Below are 15,467 nucleotides of genomic sequence, written 5' to 3'. Positions count from 1 at the left end.
CATCAGAAAAAGTATCTTCATCCAGCAATTTGTGTTATTTGGGAGAATTGCCAGTTGCTTCTTCTTAATAAACTGAAAGAGAATCAGCAAGGCTTGGTTATTGGTGGTGATGGAAGATCTGATAGCCCTGGACATAGTGCTAAGTATGGATCATATTCCATGCTCGAATTGAGCCTTGATAAAATACTGGATATACAGCTTGTTCAGGTACATAGTGGAGTATGTGGTGTATACTACATGTAAATTTTATTAATAGAGCAATGAAGTTAAAGGAAGCTACCATATGGAGAAGGAGGGTCTCCATCGCTGCATGGAATTTCTGGAAGGCCATCACCTAACCATTGATGTACTTGTCACAGACAGGCATAAACAGATAAACAAATGGTTACGGGAAGCACACCCAGACATCAAACACTATTTTGATACATGGCACGTAGCAAAAGGTATGTATAATAATTATACTTGTACATCTGCACAACTGGAGAATATATCTAGGATTTCGTAAGAAATTGGAGAAACTGGGAAAACAAAAGAATTGTGAATTAATTAGTGAATGGCAGAAGAGTATCAACAACCATCTATACTGGTGTGTGTCCACAACACCTGACGATGACAGTGAACTTGTGCAAGCTAAATGGCTGTCATTGGACAACCATGTCCATGATGTTCACAGGAGGCACAGCACAAAATTTCCAAAATGTTCACATGGTAGACTGCGGCACCGAGATAGGAGGAAAAAATGGTTTAAAAGACGTAAGTGACATGATGAGCATGCCGGTATATTAATTTTATTGAATAGACACGAAAGCGAGTGAGAAGCTAACACGTCTTCTGACCAATGTAACACACTTAAAGGACATGACCCGCCTTTCAAGTGCTCATCAAACATCTAGCTTGGAGTCATTTCACAATGTTGTGATTAATTTTGCACCTAAGGCAGTTGCTTTTTCCTACAAGGGAATGAAAAGCAGGTAATGCAATAGTCACTTGACTTCGTTTTGAGTTCATTCAATTTAGTGTTAAATGTACTGATTGATGTGTTAATTTCTCTGTACTGTGAGCTAACTATTTACACCTTTACTAATTTGTGTGACCTAACCTGCAGACATAAAGTTGCTTTTTACATCATTCAGACTAAAGCTAGCAGCACTACATTTTAATGAAAACAGTAATCGCCCTCAAGCAGTCACAAAACAAGGTGTGGAACGATACGATGTTGTACAGCCTAAGTACAAGAAGGGTGGTTATCTTGTACGCAAAGTTCATGTGAAAGCTACATATGGTATGTGAAATGGTTAATTTTAATTAACTATAGTAATTATGTTGATGTGTATGCAGGTTATATCGAACAACTACTACAAGAAACCATTAAACAATGCAACACAGGAGGGGGAGATCTGTCAGATGAAGAAGAGCCTAAGCCACTATGTTCTGCTTTCGAGCGACCAGACAAAGCAGCTGCAATACAACAGCACAAAAGTCGATTTAGCTAATGTAAAATGCAATTCACATCGCAATTACTTGTTCACTTTATTAAACATATATATATATACATGATATACAGTTATTATATACTATTACAATTTAGGGTACTTAAAGCCTGCATATGTCTCTGAAGGAAATGTGTGCCTAATTTTATCCACAGCACAGCTTGGTAGCACTATTCTTATTGACTTTCCCAGCCAACCCCAACACCATCGAGTCAGTTGACGGTAGCTTGTGAATCGGCACTGCCTGCACATCAAATTTAAAGGTTTAAGGGGAATGTGCTATATGATGTTTAACGTACTCGTGAATAGATTCTTTATACTTGCCGTACTGTTGTCTGTATTGGTAATAAGCAGTCTGCAGGACCCACTGATTTAAACAAACTGCATCGAACCCTTCACTTTCAGTGATACATGTAGCACCAACTTCTTCCAGCTTAGCTACCATTTCAACAATGGAGCAACAGCATATACATTCTTTTCTAGTGGGCATCATCTTACAATTGCCACAGTGGCACCTGTAGGAATGGAATTATCAGCTGACTAGCAGTGGTAGAATAGTCATACCAGCTCATATCATTCGGCAATTTACTAAATTGCTCTTCATCAGACGATGATTCATCCTCGGTTAGTTAGCTGGAATCGCTAGCGGTAGCATCTATTGGCTCAAACTGGTAAGGTTCAAGAGAGTTTATAGCTGTCTCCTCAGTTTCTTCATCTGTGTCTTCGTTGAAAATGCTAATTTCATTGCTAGAGACCAAGCTGGAAACGTCGCTGTATTCATCGGAAATCATAGTGTCTTGGGAAGATGTCGAGCAAGGACGCGATATAGTAATGTAGGAATCCATTGATGACATGGAATTATCTATAACAAAGTCTTTCTATACCTAGTCAATCAATGAACTTCACTATGAAACGTAAATTACTGATAAAATCTCCCATGGAATGCATACTACATTTACACAGCGTTCCCCTTGTGACGTAGTAACTTATGACGCAGGTTAACGTAAGATCTACACCGGAAACATTTTTGATCGTGTATTTCATTAACAAATCATACAGTAAATTAAATTTCATATGTACAATCATACATTAGGGTAATAAATCAATACAATTATGAAATAAAAAAGAATTTTAAAAATCCATGTCTCTCTCCCTTTAAATTGTGATTATATGAGTGAGATGAGCAAATGTAACACTGCCCAAAGCCCTCCCTCCCTTCCAGTTTGTGTTACATTGCTATCTCACTCTTTCAGACAGACACCAAGTGGGTCCCTTATGTGGCAGCAAAAATTCAAAGCAGATATTGCCACGTGTTTGGGCTATTTATAGGAGGATGATGCAACTATATTGGGAAGATACCTTATTTGGAAGAAACTTTGTTACATAGTGTTGAGCTATAAACTTTGCTGTATTTGCATATTTCAAAGGAAATACCAGTGTTACATTTGCTCATCTCACTCATATAATCACTATTTAATTTCGGGCCCTTTGGGCCCTCATCAAATTGTCAATTTTTTCAGCTAAAAAATATTTCACTGTTAGAAAATTTTGTTGAAATTTCTTCATGGTAACATGAAAATATTAAAATTACTTGCTCAACCACACCACAAAATAATACCCCATACAATAAAAGCAAATATTGAAAACGAGCTACCACCACTCCAACAAGAAACCAACAAGTAACCTGTTTTGGAGGACTTGTAGCGATAGACTAGTGACAGGCAGCCTACATTTACTACATTTAAAGTTTGCTACATGAAGCAAGGCATTATGGAGGCAGCAAGAATGGTGGAATTTGAACACAGGTGTAGCGTGCGTGGTCACCATGTATATCACGAGATATGGGATGCAGTTAAAGGAGAGATGCTAGAGTGTGCAAGAAAACTACTCAATGAGTACAACAGGTATTCTGTAGTGGTGAAAAAAGATAGCATCTTCATAGGACACCTGCCAAGAAAGATTTCAAGGCAATGTTCACGGTTTTTTTTGGCAAGGTGGATGCATAATTTGTACAATGATTGGGAAAAGGGGTTATTCAGCAGACCTTCCACAAGGTGGTTTGGAAGCTCCATGCCTACTTCTTTTTGTACCATGCTGCTGATCCTATTTTTGTCAACAAACTGAAACAGCAGATCAAGAAGGATCCAGCAGCACCTATGGTGGTCCTGTCAAGAAATAGCTGAGTTAAACCTGAGATAGAAAGATGTGTACAAGAATGAAGTCTTAGGTGGGTTTCACACCTTTCTAGCAAAGCAGCAGTCGACTGCTGAATTCCCTGATAGCCCATCTTTTAAGACCACAACGGCAGATATATATTTGGGATTAAACGATGAACAAGTTCTGAGGATTGCTCAGAGACACAGTGCTCCATCACATTACATCCACAAAGTGACTCATCATGATATGGTATGTTTATGATATTTCATGAGATTTGTTGCATGTAACACCTGGCACTTCTCTTAATACACAAAATATTACAGCAGTTTAGTAGCTCTAGATTAAATGAACTAATAAATAGAAAACAACAGTCCAATATCTAGTACACATGCATGTCCATCCCCAACTTATTCTTTTGCTGCACATGTGTTAGTAGCTCACGTAATGGCGTCCGATAGTCAAGGTAGCTCCATGACAGGAATGACCAATGAAGAGGCAGCAGAATGCGATAAGAGAGTTGCGGAACTATTGGACAACAAGAATCTACATGAACTGCTGATCCAGAGATTATAATATGGTGGCCATGTGGTGAAGAAACCTGCGATGAGATATACCTATAGGTGGTGCCTGGCCACCATATAATGGCCAGTTTCCCTGTTTTTCTTTCCCTACACCTCTCTGAGGGCCAACTACTTTGTCAACGATTGCCACAATGAACCCCTCCCTGGTTCCACAAGACAAGTATGCAGGGCCAGGGCATGGAGGAGGAAGAGGAGAACAGCCAAATAGATGACGAGGATGTCGTTTATCTACTAGATGAAGGGGAATCACTGGAAGTCATCCAGTTTGACCCAACAATTGTAAGTGAGAAGACGTGGAAAGCCGGAGAAGTTATCAACACCTTCTTAAAGAAGTATTTCGCTCAGCAGAAGGAGTTGGACAAGATCATGAATTTTCCCAAAGCCAAATTGCACAGCCTTGTGCTGCCCCAAGCTGGGTGAAAAGGCCAAGAGATTTATCCAACAGGCAGGGAAAAATCCTCACTTTGTCTCAAAGAAACCTTATACAAGGTTGAAGACCAGATCCTTAACCTAGCAGGCCCCCTCACCTGCCTCTGGTCAGACTTACTTAGCCAGAAAACCAAGGTCTCATTTGAGCAGGTGATTCTACTCATCCAGAGGGTTCTGATCCTCCTGAGAAGTGCATCCCACTCAATCACTCAGGAAAGACAGAGAGTGGCCTGGGCCCGTGTCAACCCAACAAGTTCACCACCACAGGACACAAAAGGGAAAGATAAGGAAACTACTCTCTTTCATGGAGGCTTTCTAGAGAAAGCAACTAAACGGATGGAAGAGGAGAAGGTTCTGGCGAAGGTTGTGGGCAGGCAGAGTGGACAACTAGCACCCAAAAGATGCTGACAGGATCATGATCCCAATGACCCTGTTGGAGAAGGGCGCCCCCGCAAAGTACAGCAGCAGGAACCAGAGGCACCAACAAAAGCTGTATTACCGTCCAAAGCCCACACTCAGGGAAGAAGAACAAGAACCCTGGCCAGCAGTAGCAGTGAAACTTAACCAAGAGACAGTTCATACACACACCAATACTGTAACTCTTTTTTTTAAAATTTTTTTGTCAGTTACCTCTATCCCTGGTATATCCACTCTTTGCCCCACTGGCTGCCTACCATATTGCCCATGCCCATGCAGTTGGCTAGAGATAACAGCCAACCAATGGGTTTTGGAAGTGGTCAGGGGTTACAAGCTAGAGCTGGCACGCCAGTCCACAGTTCCGCCCAGGGTCATAGTGTCGAAGAAGGACCATCTGCTCACAGAGTAGCTGCTGTCCAAGGGAGCAATAAAGGTTGTCTCCTCTTGTGCCAACCAGTTCCTCAGCCGGATAATTGTTGTTGAGAAGGACGGCTCACACAGGCCAGTGATCAATCTGAGGCCATTGAACCAGTTCATGAAGGGCATCCACTTCAAGATGGAGAGCTTAGGTATATGATGAAGGACATACTAAGGAAAGGCAACTGGATGGCCTCCATAGACCTCAAAGATGCGTATCTTTCAGTCGCAGTGTGGGAAGGACATCGAAGATACTTCCACTTTATGTGGCAGGACACCATATACGAATTCCAGCCTCTTCCTTTCGGACTACACAGTACCCCCAGAGGTTTTACCAAACTATTGAAGCCGGTGCTGGCACAACTACGCCAGAAGGGGGCATGTGTCATAATCTTACTGGACGATACGTTGGTAATGACCCAGTCCAGGGATGAACTGGAGAGACAACTAGGTCAGACTACATCACTATTGGAAAGATTAGGCTTTGTGATCAACAGGAAGAAATACTAACTACAGCCCACTCTGACAATACAATTCCTAGGCTTCCTAGTAGACTCCCAAAAGATGCCAATCAGGCTCACCGAAGAGAGGGTAGTCCAGATAACCACAGCATACAGGAGAGTACAACAAGCTGCATCACTCATCACTCCGCCAACTGGCCAGGCTAATAGGTAAGATGACAGCAACCATACCAGCTGTATATCCAGTGGCCTTGTGGTACCGGGAGCTACAACATCTGGAGAATCAGGTGCTACAGACATCTCAATCATTCGAGGCAACAGTAATGATAAACCGGGAGGAGACAACAGTAATGATAAATCGGGAGGCAGCCCCTCGAATTGGAATGGTTGTCCACCAAAGCGAATTTAATGAATGGGAGGAGGATTCAGCTACAGGAACCATAGAGACAGATGCCTCAATGCTGGGATGGGGAGCATCCTGCAGAGGAATGAGAACAGGCGGCCTATGGTCACAGACAGAGAACAAGAATAGCCCATTTTCACACAAGGGCTAAGGAATGTGGTGGTTAATAATTGTGATTGTGCAACAACCAGTGTCCTTTAAAATGTATTGAAGCCTATTGGAGTGAGGTAAGAAATCTTCACGGGAGCCTAAACTGTACCATTTATTTTTATTCTGAGAATGAAATTGTAATCTTCAGGTTGTTAGCATCACAATGGTATATAGTTTGTGAAGATTCGCTGTGTTGTATAGTGGGAAGAAGCGACTTTAGCATGGCAGAAGACTCTAGTGACTTTGTTTTCAGCATCTAGACCAATGCATCACTATGGGCCATATTATTTGGATGGAACAGTTATTGACAATATTGATTCTTACAAAGACTTGGGCATTATTTTGGACCACCAACTTAAGTTCCATCTGCATACCACAGAGGTTGCTGCAAAAGCTAATCGATTACTAGGATTAATTAAGAAATCTTTTGATTATTTAGATTCTGATATGTTGACTAAATTATTTACAGTTTTCGTACATCCAACGCTTGAATATGGTAACGCAGTATGGGGGCCTTTCTTTGTACTTGACCAAAGGAAAGTGGAGAAAATCCAACGTAGGGCTACACGTTTATTGCCATCATTAAGAGATAAACTGTACGAAGAGAGACCAGCAGTGCTACAGCTACCATCCTTGGCTCACAGGCGTCACAGAGGTGATATGATACTACTTTACAAGATTATCAATAACTATTTTAATTCAGATTTTTCCACTCTATATACCTACTCCGATACCACCATTACAAGGGGACATCAGTTTAAGCTTTTCAAATGTCACTCAAGATTAAACTGTCAATCAAAATATTTTTTTAATACGTTAATTAATGATCGGAACGCTTTGCCTGCAGTTGTAGTCAACATAAATTCTGTAAATAATTTTTAAATCTGTAGTAGATTGATTTTCACGCATGCGCACATTTGTAACACGCGCCCACTGAGTCATTGTTCAGTTCAGTTGACGGTGTGCATTAAATTGTAGTTGTTCAAATGATATCCATGTGAATCATTAAACTGTTGTGTTATCACATTTGGCGACGAGGACTATCGTATCCTACGCTACGTAATGGCTGTGTCCTTTGGAAAGTTGGAAGAATTTAACACTGCAAAAGGCGACGATTGGGTGCAATACATTGAGCGCATGGAGCATTATTTCGTTGCAAATGATATTACAGACTCTACCAAGCAACGTTCAGTACTCATCAGCTCTATGGGAGCCAAGGCATATAAGGTCCTTCGTAATCTTGTCGCACCCAACAAGCCGACTGACGTTTCGTTCAAGAATTTGGTGAAGACAATGACAACTCATTTTTGCCCACCTCCGTCTGAGATTGCTCAACGATTCCGCTTTAATACCAGAGTAAGAGAATCGGATGAAACTGTCGCGGCCTATGTTACTGAATTGCGATCCTTATCGGAGCACTGCAATTTCGGTGAAACGTTGGATCTTATGTTGCGCGACCGACTGGTGTGTGGCATCAATGAACCACAAGTTCAGAAGCGACTACTGGCTGAGGACAAGTTAACCTTCAAGAAGGCCTTCGAGGTTGCTTTAGCTTTCGAAGCAGCGACTAAAGATGCAAAGCAGCTTCAGGCTGCAACGGCACCCACCAGTGATACTACAGTTCCAGTGTATAAAAACGAGAAACTGCCACGATCATCTGTCAAGTGTTACCGATGTGGAAAGCCTAATCACAAAGCGCCAGATTGCTGGTTCAAGGAATCTGTTTGTAGTAACTGTCACAAGAAAGGGCATATAGCAGCAGTTTGTCGCAGCCGCAGCTTCTCACAACCAGTCACTCCTACTACAGTAGGAAAACCAACAAATACCATAGTGGCTCAGACTCCTCTGTCAGAAGAATACCATTTGTTTGCTATCAACCAGAATTGTTCCAGTGCTCATCCTGCTCCTTTGACTACACCAATTACAGTAAATGGGAAAACAATATCAATGGAAATTGATACAGGCTCTGCAGTTTCCATCATATCGGAATCTAGTTACAAGGAAATTTTCCAAGCTAACTCGGAAAGCTGGCACACTACAGATGTCAAGTTGTGTACATACTCAGGGGAGCAGTTACCAGTTAAAGGGAAGGTCTCTTGCGAAGTGAGTTACAATAACTGCACACACAAATTGTCATTGATTGTGGTTGCTACTGACGGCCCAACCCTCTTGGGTCGAGACTGGTTGCAGTATATCCGGTTAGACTGGCCTTCAATTATCCCAGTCAACTCGGTACAAGAAAGTTCGTTACAACACCTATTACAGCCATTTTCTGAGCTTTTTACTGATGAGCTAGGTACCTTTAAGGGTGACAAGGTATCCATTCATGTGGATCCAACAGTTCCTCCTAAGTTCTGTAAAGCCCGCTCCATACCATATTCCATGCGAGAAAAGGTTGAAAATGAGTTGGCAAGGCTAGAAAACCTTGGTATCATAAAGCCAGTTAAAACTTCCAAGTGGGCTGCGCCAATTGTTCCAGTCTTAAAAACGGACAAAAAGTCTATCAGAATATGTGGCGATTATAAACTGACCGCCAATAAGGCTTCCAGGCTTGAGCAGTATCCAATTCCTAAGGTAGAAGACCTGTTTTCCTCGCTAACGGGTGGTATCGCTTTTACAAAGCTAGATATGAGCCAAGCATATCAGCAGCTTGAATTAGATGAACAGTCCAAAGAAGTTGTGACCATTAACACCCACAAAGGGTTGTTTAGTTACCAGCGTTTGCCTTTCGGAGTGTCCTCTGCCCCAGGCATTTTTCAGAGGACAATGGAAACATTGTTGCAAGGAATTCCCAGAGTTTTGGTGTACTTGGATGATATCCTCATCACCGGTACATCCACAGAGGAGCACATGTCTAACTTAAAGGTGGTGTTGTCAAGACTACAAGAGGCAGGTCTTCGTCTACGCAAAGACAAATGTGAGTTCATGGTACCTGCTGTTCAATATTTAGGCCATGTCATTGATGCTAGTGGGTTGCATCCCTCTGCAGCCAAGCTTGAGGCTGTGAGAGATGCACCCACACCACAGAATGTCACAGAACTGAAGGCTTATCTGGGGTTATTAAGTTACTACAGTAAATTTTTACCCAACATGGCCACGACTTTAGCGCCCTTGTATCATTTGTTACGTAAAAATGTTAAATGGCAATGGTCACCGACACAAGCTAAAGCTTTTCAAAATTCCAAAGAGCTCTTAACCTCAGATAGCCTACTGGTCCACTACGATCCCAATAAAACATTGACTTTAATGTGTGATGCATCTCCTTATGGCGTTGGCGCTGTTTTATCCCAGATTGATGAAAAGGGAGTAGAAAAGCCAGTTGCTTATGCGTCAAGAACGCTATCTCGACCAGAACAAAACTACTCGCAACTCGAAAAAGAAGCTCTCGCTTTGATTTTCGGCACTAAACGTTTCCATAACTATTTGTATGGGCATAGTTTCACACTTTATACCGACCATAAGCCCCTGAAAACTCTACTGAATGAATCTAAGCTGTTCCCACGTTAGCTTCTGCTAGAATCCAGCGGTGGGCGTTGACTTTGGCGGCCTATCAGTACAACATTGTGTACAAGAAAGGTTCAGACATTGGAAATGCAGATGGGTTAAGCCGTTTACCCTTGCCATCACAACCACAGAATGTCCCAATTCCAAATGAACTAGTGTTACTAGTAGAACACTTGAACTGTGGCCCTGTTACGGCTACTCAGATTAAGACTATGACTCGCCGTGACAAAGAATTGTCAAGAGTACTTCATTTTGTTCAAAATGGTTGGCCAGAGTCAGTTGATCCAGCTCTGCGTCCATATGCATCCAAAAAACATGAGTTGTCGTCACTGGACGGTTGTGTTCTATGGGGTATTAGGGTAATTATTCCACCAGCAGGACGTAAGAGAATCTTAGATGATTTACATGAAGCACACCAAGGAGCATCACGAATGAAGGCAAGGGCAAGGATGGTGGTATGGTGGCCACAATTGGATAAAGCTATTGAAGATATAGTAAGAACCTGCTCAGCATGTCAGGCGAGTAAGCCTTTGCCACCATTGGCTCCACTTCATCCATGGTCAATTCCAGAGAAACCATGGTCCCGGCTTCACATGGACTATGCAGGGCCACTGCTTGACCACATGTTCCTGGTGGTTGTGGATGCTTTTTCTAAATGGTTGGAAGTTGTTCCTGTTAGAAATGCCACATCTAGAGTCACGATTGATAAACTTAGAAGCATTTGTTCGATTCATGGGTTACCGGACACTATTGTCACTGATAATGCTACAGTTTTTACAAGTTCAGAGATGAAGCAGTTTTATTTGTCGAATGGAATCAAGCACATAACATCTGCACCATACCACCCAGCAAGCAATGGCCTGGCAGAGCGTGCTGTGCAGACTTTTAAATCCGCATTAAAGAAGTTTAAAGATGGCTCATTGGAGACAAAGATCCAACGTTTTCTTTTTGAATATCGAATAACACTGCACAGCACAACTGGAGTCCCACCTGCCAACCTACTGATGAATCGTCAATTGAAATCCAGATTAGACTTGGTTGTGCCAAATTTGTCTAAGCGCATCACAGACGTCCAAGACAGACAAAAGCAGCAGCATGACCAGCATGCCAAGTCTCGACCTTTCAATGTGGGAGACAAAGTCTTTGTTCACATCTACAGTGGTCCTATTACATGGATATCTGGGGAAATTGTGCAGGTTACGGGTCCTGTTTCCTACAAGGTCCGTCTTGATTGTGATGGTACTATATGTCGTAAACATCAAGATCAGCTACGGAAATGTCATTTTGATGAAGATTCTGACTCTGTATCTGCCGCCACTAGTACTAGTGTGCACCCTTCTGTTGATGACTTCGACTTTCCAGCACCTTTAGCACTTGAGGACAGTAATGCAAACTCCTCCGTTGTTAGCCAAGAAGCACAACCATTACGTACATCATCTAGAGTCAGAAGACCTCCAGACAGACTGAACTTATAACTATTATCTGTATTCATTACAAGCATTATTGTTGTAAGTTTTTTTTTTCTCCCTAGTTTTATTTTTGAGGGGAGGATTGTAGTAGATTGATTTTCACGCATGCGCACATTTGTAACACGCGCCCACTGAGTCATTGTTCAGTTCAGTTGACGGTGTGCATTAAATTGTAGTTGTTCAAATGATATCCATGTGAATCATTAAACTGTTGCGTTATCACAAAATCCTTATTAGATAATTACTTATTTGATTCGAGATTTACTTTTGTATAATGGTTAATTGTACTATTGTGTGCAGATCCGGTATACAGGCTGTGCCTTTACCGGTACTTTTAATTATAATTATAATCATAATCTAGAAAGTCTACTTAGTGAGATAAACTTTGTTACTACATTTGTACAAGGCTGGGAACAACGCTATGCAAAAATATAATTACAGAAATAGGAGATCTTTCATCGCTGTGATTCTATCAATACTATGCGATTATTTCACCCGTTACAGTACGTTTAGTGGCCATGTTTTGTTGCCTAATGATCCTCTATACTTGTAAGAGTAAAAATACCTCATTTTAGGAAAGATGCATCCTTTAAAACTTAAGATATCACTACCATTTGACACAAGATTGCTGATTTCTCGATCACAACACAGCATATCTTCCCAATTTTCACATCATTGTTGTAGTCTAGTGGCTGCTATAAAAGTACGTTCTTATAATAAGAATAAACGGTATGGTTTGGGCTCCTGTGAAGTGTAAAGATCTTAGTCCCGTAGGTCTCAATACATTTTAAGGCCTCCCAAAGGACACCGGATGTTGCACAACGTGTAATAAATTAGTATTCAATACCATACCGTGAATACTTTAGTTAGTGTGGAAATGGACTATTACATAAACTACCTGGAACTTCTTGTGGCTACCTTTGCAGTGAAGTAATTTGCCAAGGACACAAGGAATGTTCACATCTTGCTGAAAATGGACAACAGAACAACCATATTCTATGTGAATCAGATGGGAGGGATTCACTCCCCAGTTCTTGGCGATCTATCTCTGCCTGGTGAGAAATTCGTCTCTATGGGCAGAACACCTCCCAGGAGTAGACAACTGTGTAGCCGACGAGGAGTCAAGGACCATCCAATCCACAGCAGAACAGCAACTGTGCCCAGTGACCTTCCAACTCATCATGCAAACACTTGGCAAGTGCAACGTGGACCTCTTTGCAACACGCTTGACTACTCAGCTGGAGAAATTTGTGAGCTGGAGACAAAATCCAGAATCAATAGGATCAGACGCCCTGCAACTGAGTCGAACTGACATGGACTGACTGGATATGCTTTTCCCCCATTTTGTCTGATTGGGAAATGTCTCAGGAAAGTGAGGGAGGACAGAGCATCACTGCTACTGATAGCACCAGTGTGGAGGTCACAACTGTGATATCCAGCACTGCTGGAACTACATAGACTTTCCCCTGTCCTACTTGCAGATCCAGCACTTCCATTCGGCAAGCCACATCCACTGATGGTAGCAGAACAACTCCAGCTAGCTGCCTGGAAGTTATCAGGAGTAGACAGCTTGCAGTTCAGAAGCTCCCAGCTGCTGGCCACCAGATGGAGTAAGGGGACAAATACTGCCTACCTGTTACAGAGTGCCTGGAAGCAGTGGGATAGCTGGTGCACTGAATGGAAGGTGGATCCCTTTTCATGCTCTGTGAAACAATTCTTAGACATTTTGACATGTTTATTCAAGGGAGTACTGCAATACCAGTCAATAAACACCATAAGATCAGCGGTATCAATGACCTGTGATCATGTTGAAGGAGTTCCTATGGGCAAGTACCCATTAGTCTCAAGACCGTTGAAAGGAATTCACATCTTACGCCCGCCACAACCAAGATATGTGACCACGTGGGATGTGTGGACGTGGTTGTGGAATACTGCAAATCTATGGGTCAGAATAACTTTTTATTACTGAAGCAACTAAGCCAGAAACTAGCTCTGTTAATGGCTTTGGTAGAGGCCAGCAAAGTGCCAGAGCTTCAAGCTCTGGATTTAAGGCACTGTTTCTACCAACTTGAAGGAATGGTTTTCCAACTGCCTACTCTAGGCAAGAAGGGTTGTGGGAGTCCCACCTAAGGTTATGTTTGGAGCCTTCCCAGAGGATAGTCACCTGTGTGTTGTGAATTGTCTGAGACAATATGAGAAAGCCACAGCACAATACAGGAAGAGGGAGCCAGTGATCCTCAACCTTTGTTTGTGTCTTACATCAAACCACATGGACTTGTAACATCACAATGGATCGCTCACTGGCTGAAGAAAATTCTAGGGAGAGCAGGAGATGACACTTCAGTTTTTAAAGCCCACTCAGTGAGAGGAGCCTCCAGTACAGCAGCCTCAGAGAAAGGAGTCCTCATTGAAGACATCCTGTGTACAGTAGACTGGAGTACTGACTCTTCGTTCAGAAGGTTCTATTACCATCCCACACTTGAGAAAAATTATGCTCAGACCATACTTCAGCCATGCTATAAGAGCTAGGATCTTGTCCTTGTACATTGGATTCTGTGCCATATTTGTCAACACGGACTTTGTACCATATTTATCAGTGGACTTAGTGCCATCTATGGGTTTTTTTTCTCATTGGAGTATTGTAATGTTACATGGTCCTCATTACTTATCACATATTAGATACTGCATTCACTAGCTATATAACGTACTTCATAAGTTGCAGCTATTTGTATGTGTATGTTTTTGCTGCATATAGGTTGTGCGCTTTGAACTCTACCAGTTGTACATGTAGCAGATCTCACAAAATATAAGTGAAGATTTGACGAAGTCCCAAAGGGCCTGAAGTAAAATCAAGATTATATGAGTGAGATGAACAAATGTAACACCACAAAAACTTATTTATCCCATCCCCATGTCATTTGCTCTGTAGGATGACCTACGTACCATTGGAGCAGCAAAAATCACAAGCTGGGATGGACACCCATGAGTGCTGGATATTGGACTGTTATTTTCTATCTATTAGTTCGTTGTATTAGGAGCTACTAACTGCTGTAATATTTTGTGTAGTAAGGGGTATACCAGTTGTTACATTTGCTCATCTCACTCATATACATGTAATCTTGATGTAAGTTAAGGCCATTTGCATTTTGGTATAACAAAGAGATGGTGTAGCAAAAAGATGGTGTTAGCTTCAAGCTGTCCATGATAGCTATCAGAGCCTAGCTCTTTCTCAGGTGCTACCAGACCGGAAGCTCCACAAACTGAGTGAGCCTTGAAACATTCAACACTGAAGAATACAGTTGCTAAATAAAATAGCATTGTTACAGTATGCCATATGATACTGACACTGAAATGTGCATATGATGAACTGATAAGTGGCTAAGAACAACTACAATGACAGATGCACATGAATGACTGAAACAACCATTGCATCCATTATTCCAGTACAGTCCAAGTAACAATGCTTCTCATGATGGTTATGAAGTGACAATAAAATGACATTTACCTGAGTCTGGTGTAAGTCCAACCAACTTGTATAATTCATTCATTGTATTCTTATCCCATGACACTCTACAACAACAGATTGATATAAGACAGTAGCAACAAAAGGGACAGCTCTTACCCAGGGGTGTGGTATAAACAAGGAACAATGCTATCCAATGACAACAACTTTGAAAGGTGAGGAATGTCTCTTAAACTGACTGGCATTGGACAGCACCTAACAACAATAACATCACAATTACAACATTGTCATCATTATAATCACCTACTTGTATTCAGGCACTATGGCAGTTTCTCCGAGGTCCCACAAGGATACCCTGCATGCAAACAGGTACTGTTACATGTATAGACCTGGATATGATAGTTAGCTCACATGATCTCCAACTGGCCAGTGGGTGTGGTTACAGTGTCAACTATCTCACCTCTAGCCCATCTGTCTGATAAGTGTTGCACTACACAAGGCTGAGACACAAGGTTAACCTTATACT

The 15,467-nt window shown here is 41.8% G+C and overlaps 2 protein-coding genes across 3 annotated transcripts in view; one reads left to right on the top strand and one right to left on the bottom strand.

Moving 5' to 3' along the window:
* On the top strand, window positions 1–1,551 carry LOC136260925 (uncharacterized; the record flags this gene model as incomplete). Its single annotated transcript, XM_066054842.1, is given in 6 exon segments — window positions 1–207; window positions 257–443; window positions 496–753; window positions 800–971; window positions 1,134–1,282; window positions 1,339–1,551. Coding segments are annotated over 6 exon segments (1,128 nt in total), but the record flags the coding sequence as incomplete, so codon positions are not given.
* The window catches only part of LOC136260356 (putative ATP-dependent RNA helicase TDRD12), a 36,906-nt gene that overhangs the window by 17,671 nt on the left and 3,768 nt on the right, over window positions 1–15,467 (bottom strand). For both annotated transcript variants that reach the window (XM_066054048.1, XM_066054049.1), the window contains exons 3-6: window positions 15,353–15,441; window positions 15,249–15,296; window positions 15,101–15,196; window positions 14,984–15,048 (exon numbers count right to left, since the gene is read on the bottom strand). In XM_066054048.1, coding sequence (XP_065910120.1) covers window positions 14,984–15,048; window positions 15,101–15,196; window positions 15,249–15,296; window positions 15,353–15,441 — 298 coding nt within the window. The remainder of the gene's footprint in view (window positions 1–14,983; window positions 15,049–15,100; window positions 15,197–15,248; window positions 15,297–15,352; window positions 15,442–15,467) is intronic.

Source organism: Dysidea avara, chromosome 7 (genome assembly GCF_963678975.1).
Source record: "Dysidea avara chromosome 7, odDysAvar1.4, whole genome shotgun sequence".
In the NCBI taxonomy this organism is placed as follows: Eukaryota; Metazoa; Porifera; class Demospongiae; order Dictyoceratida; family Dysideidae; genus Dysidea; species Dysidea avara.
Note: the sequence above shows the minus strand (reverse complement) of the source record. Positions and strands in the feature narration are given on the sequence as shown.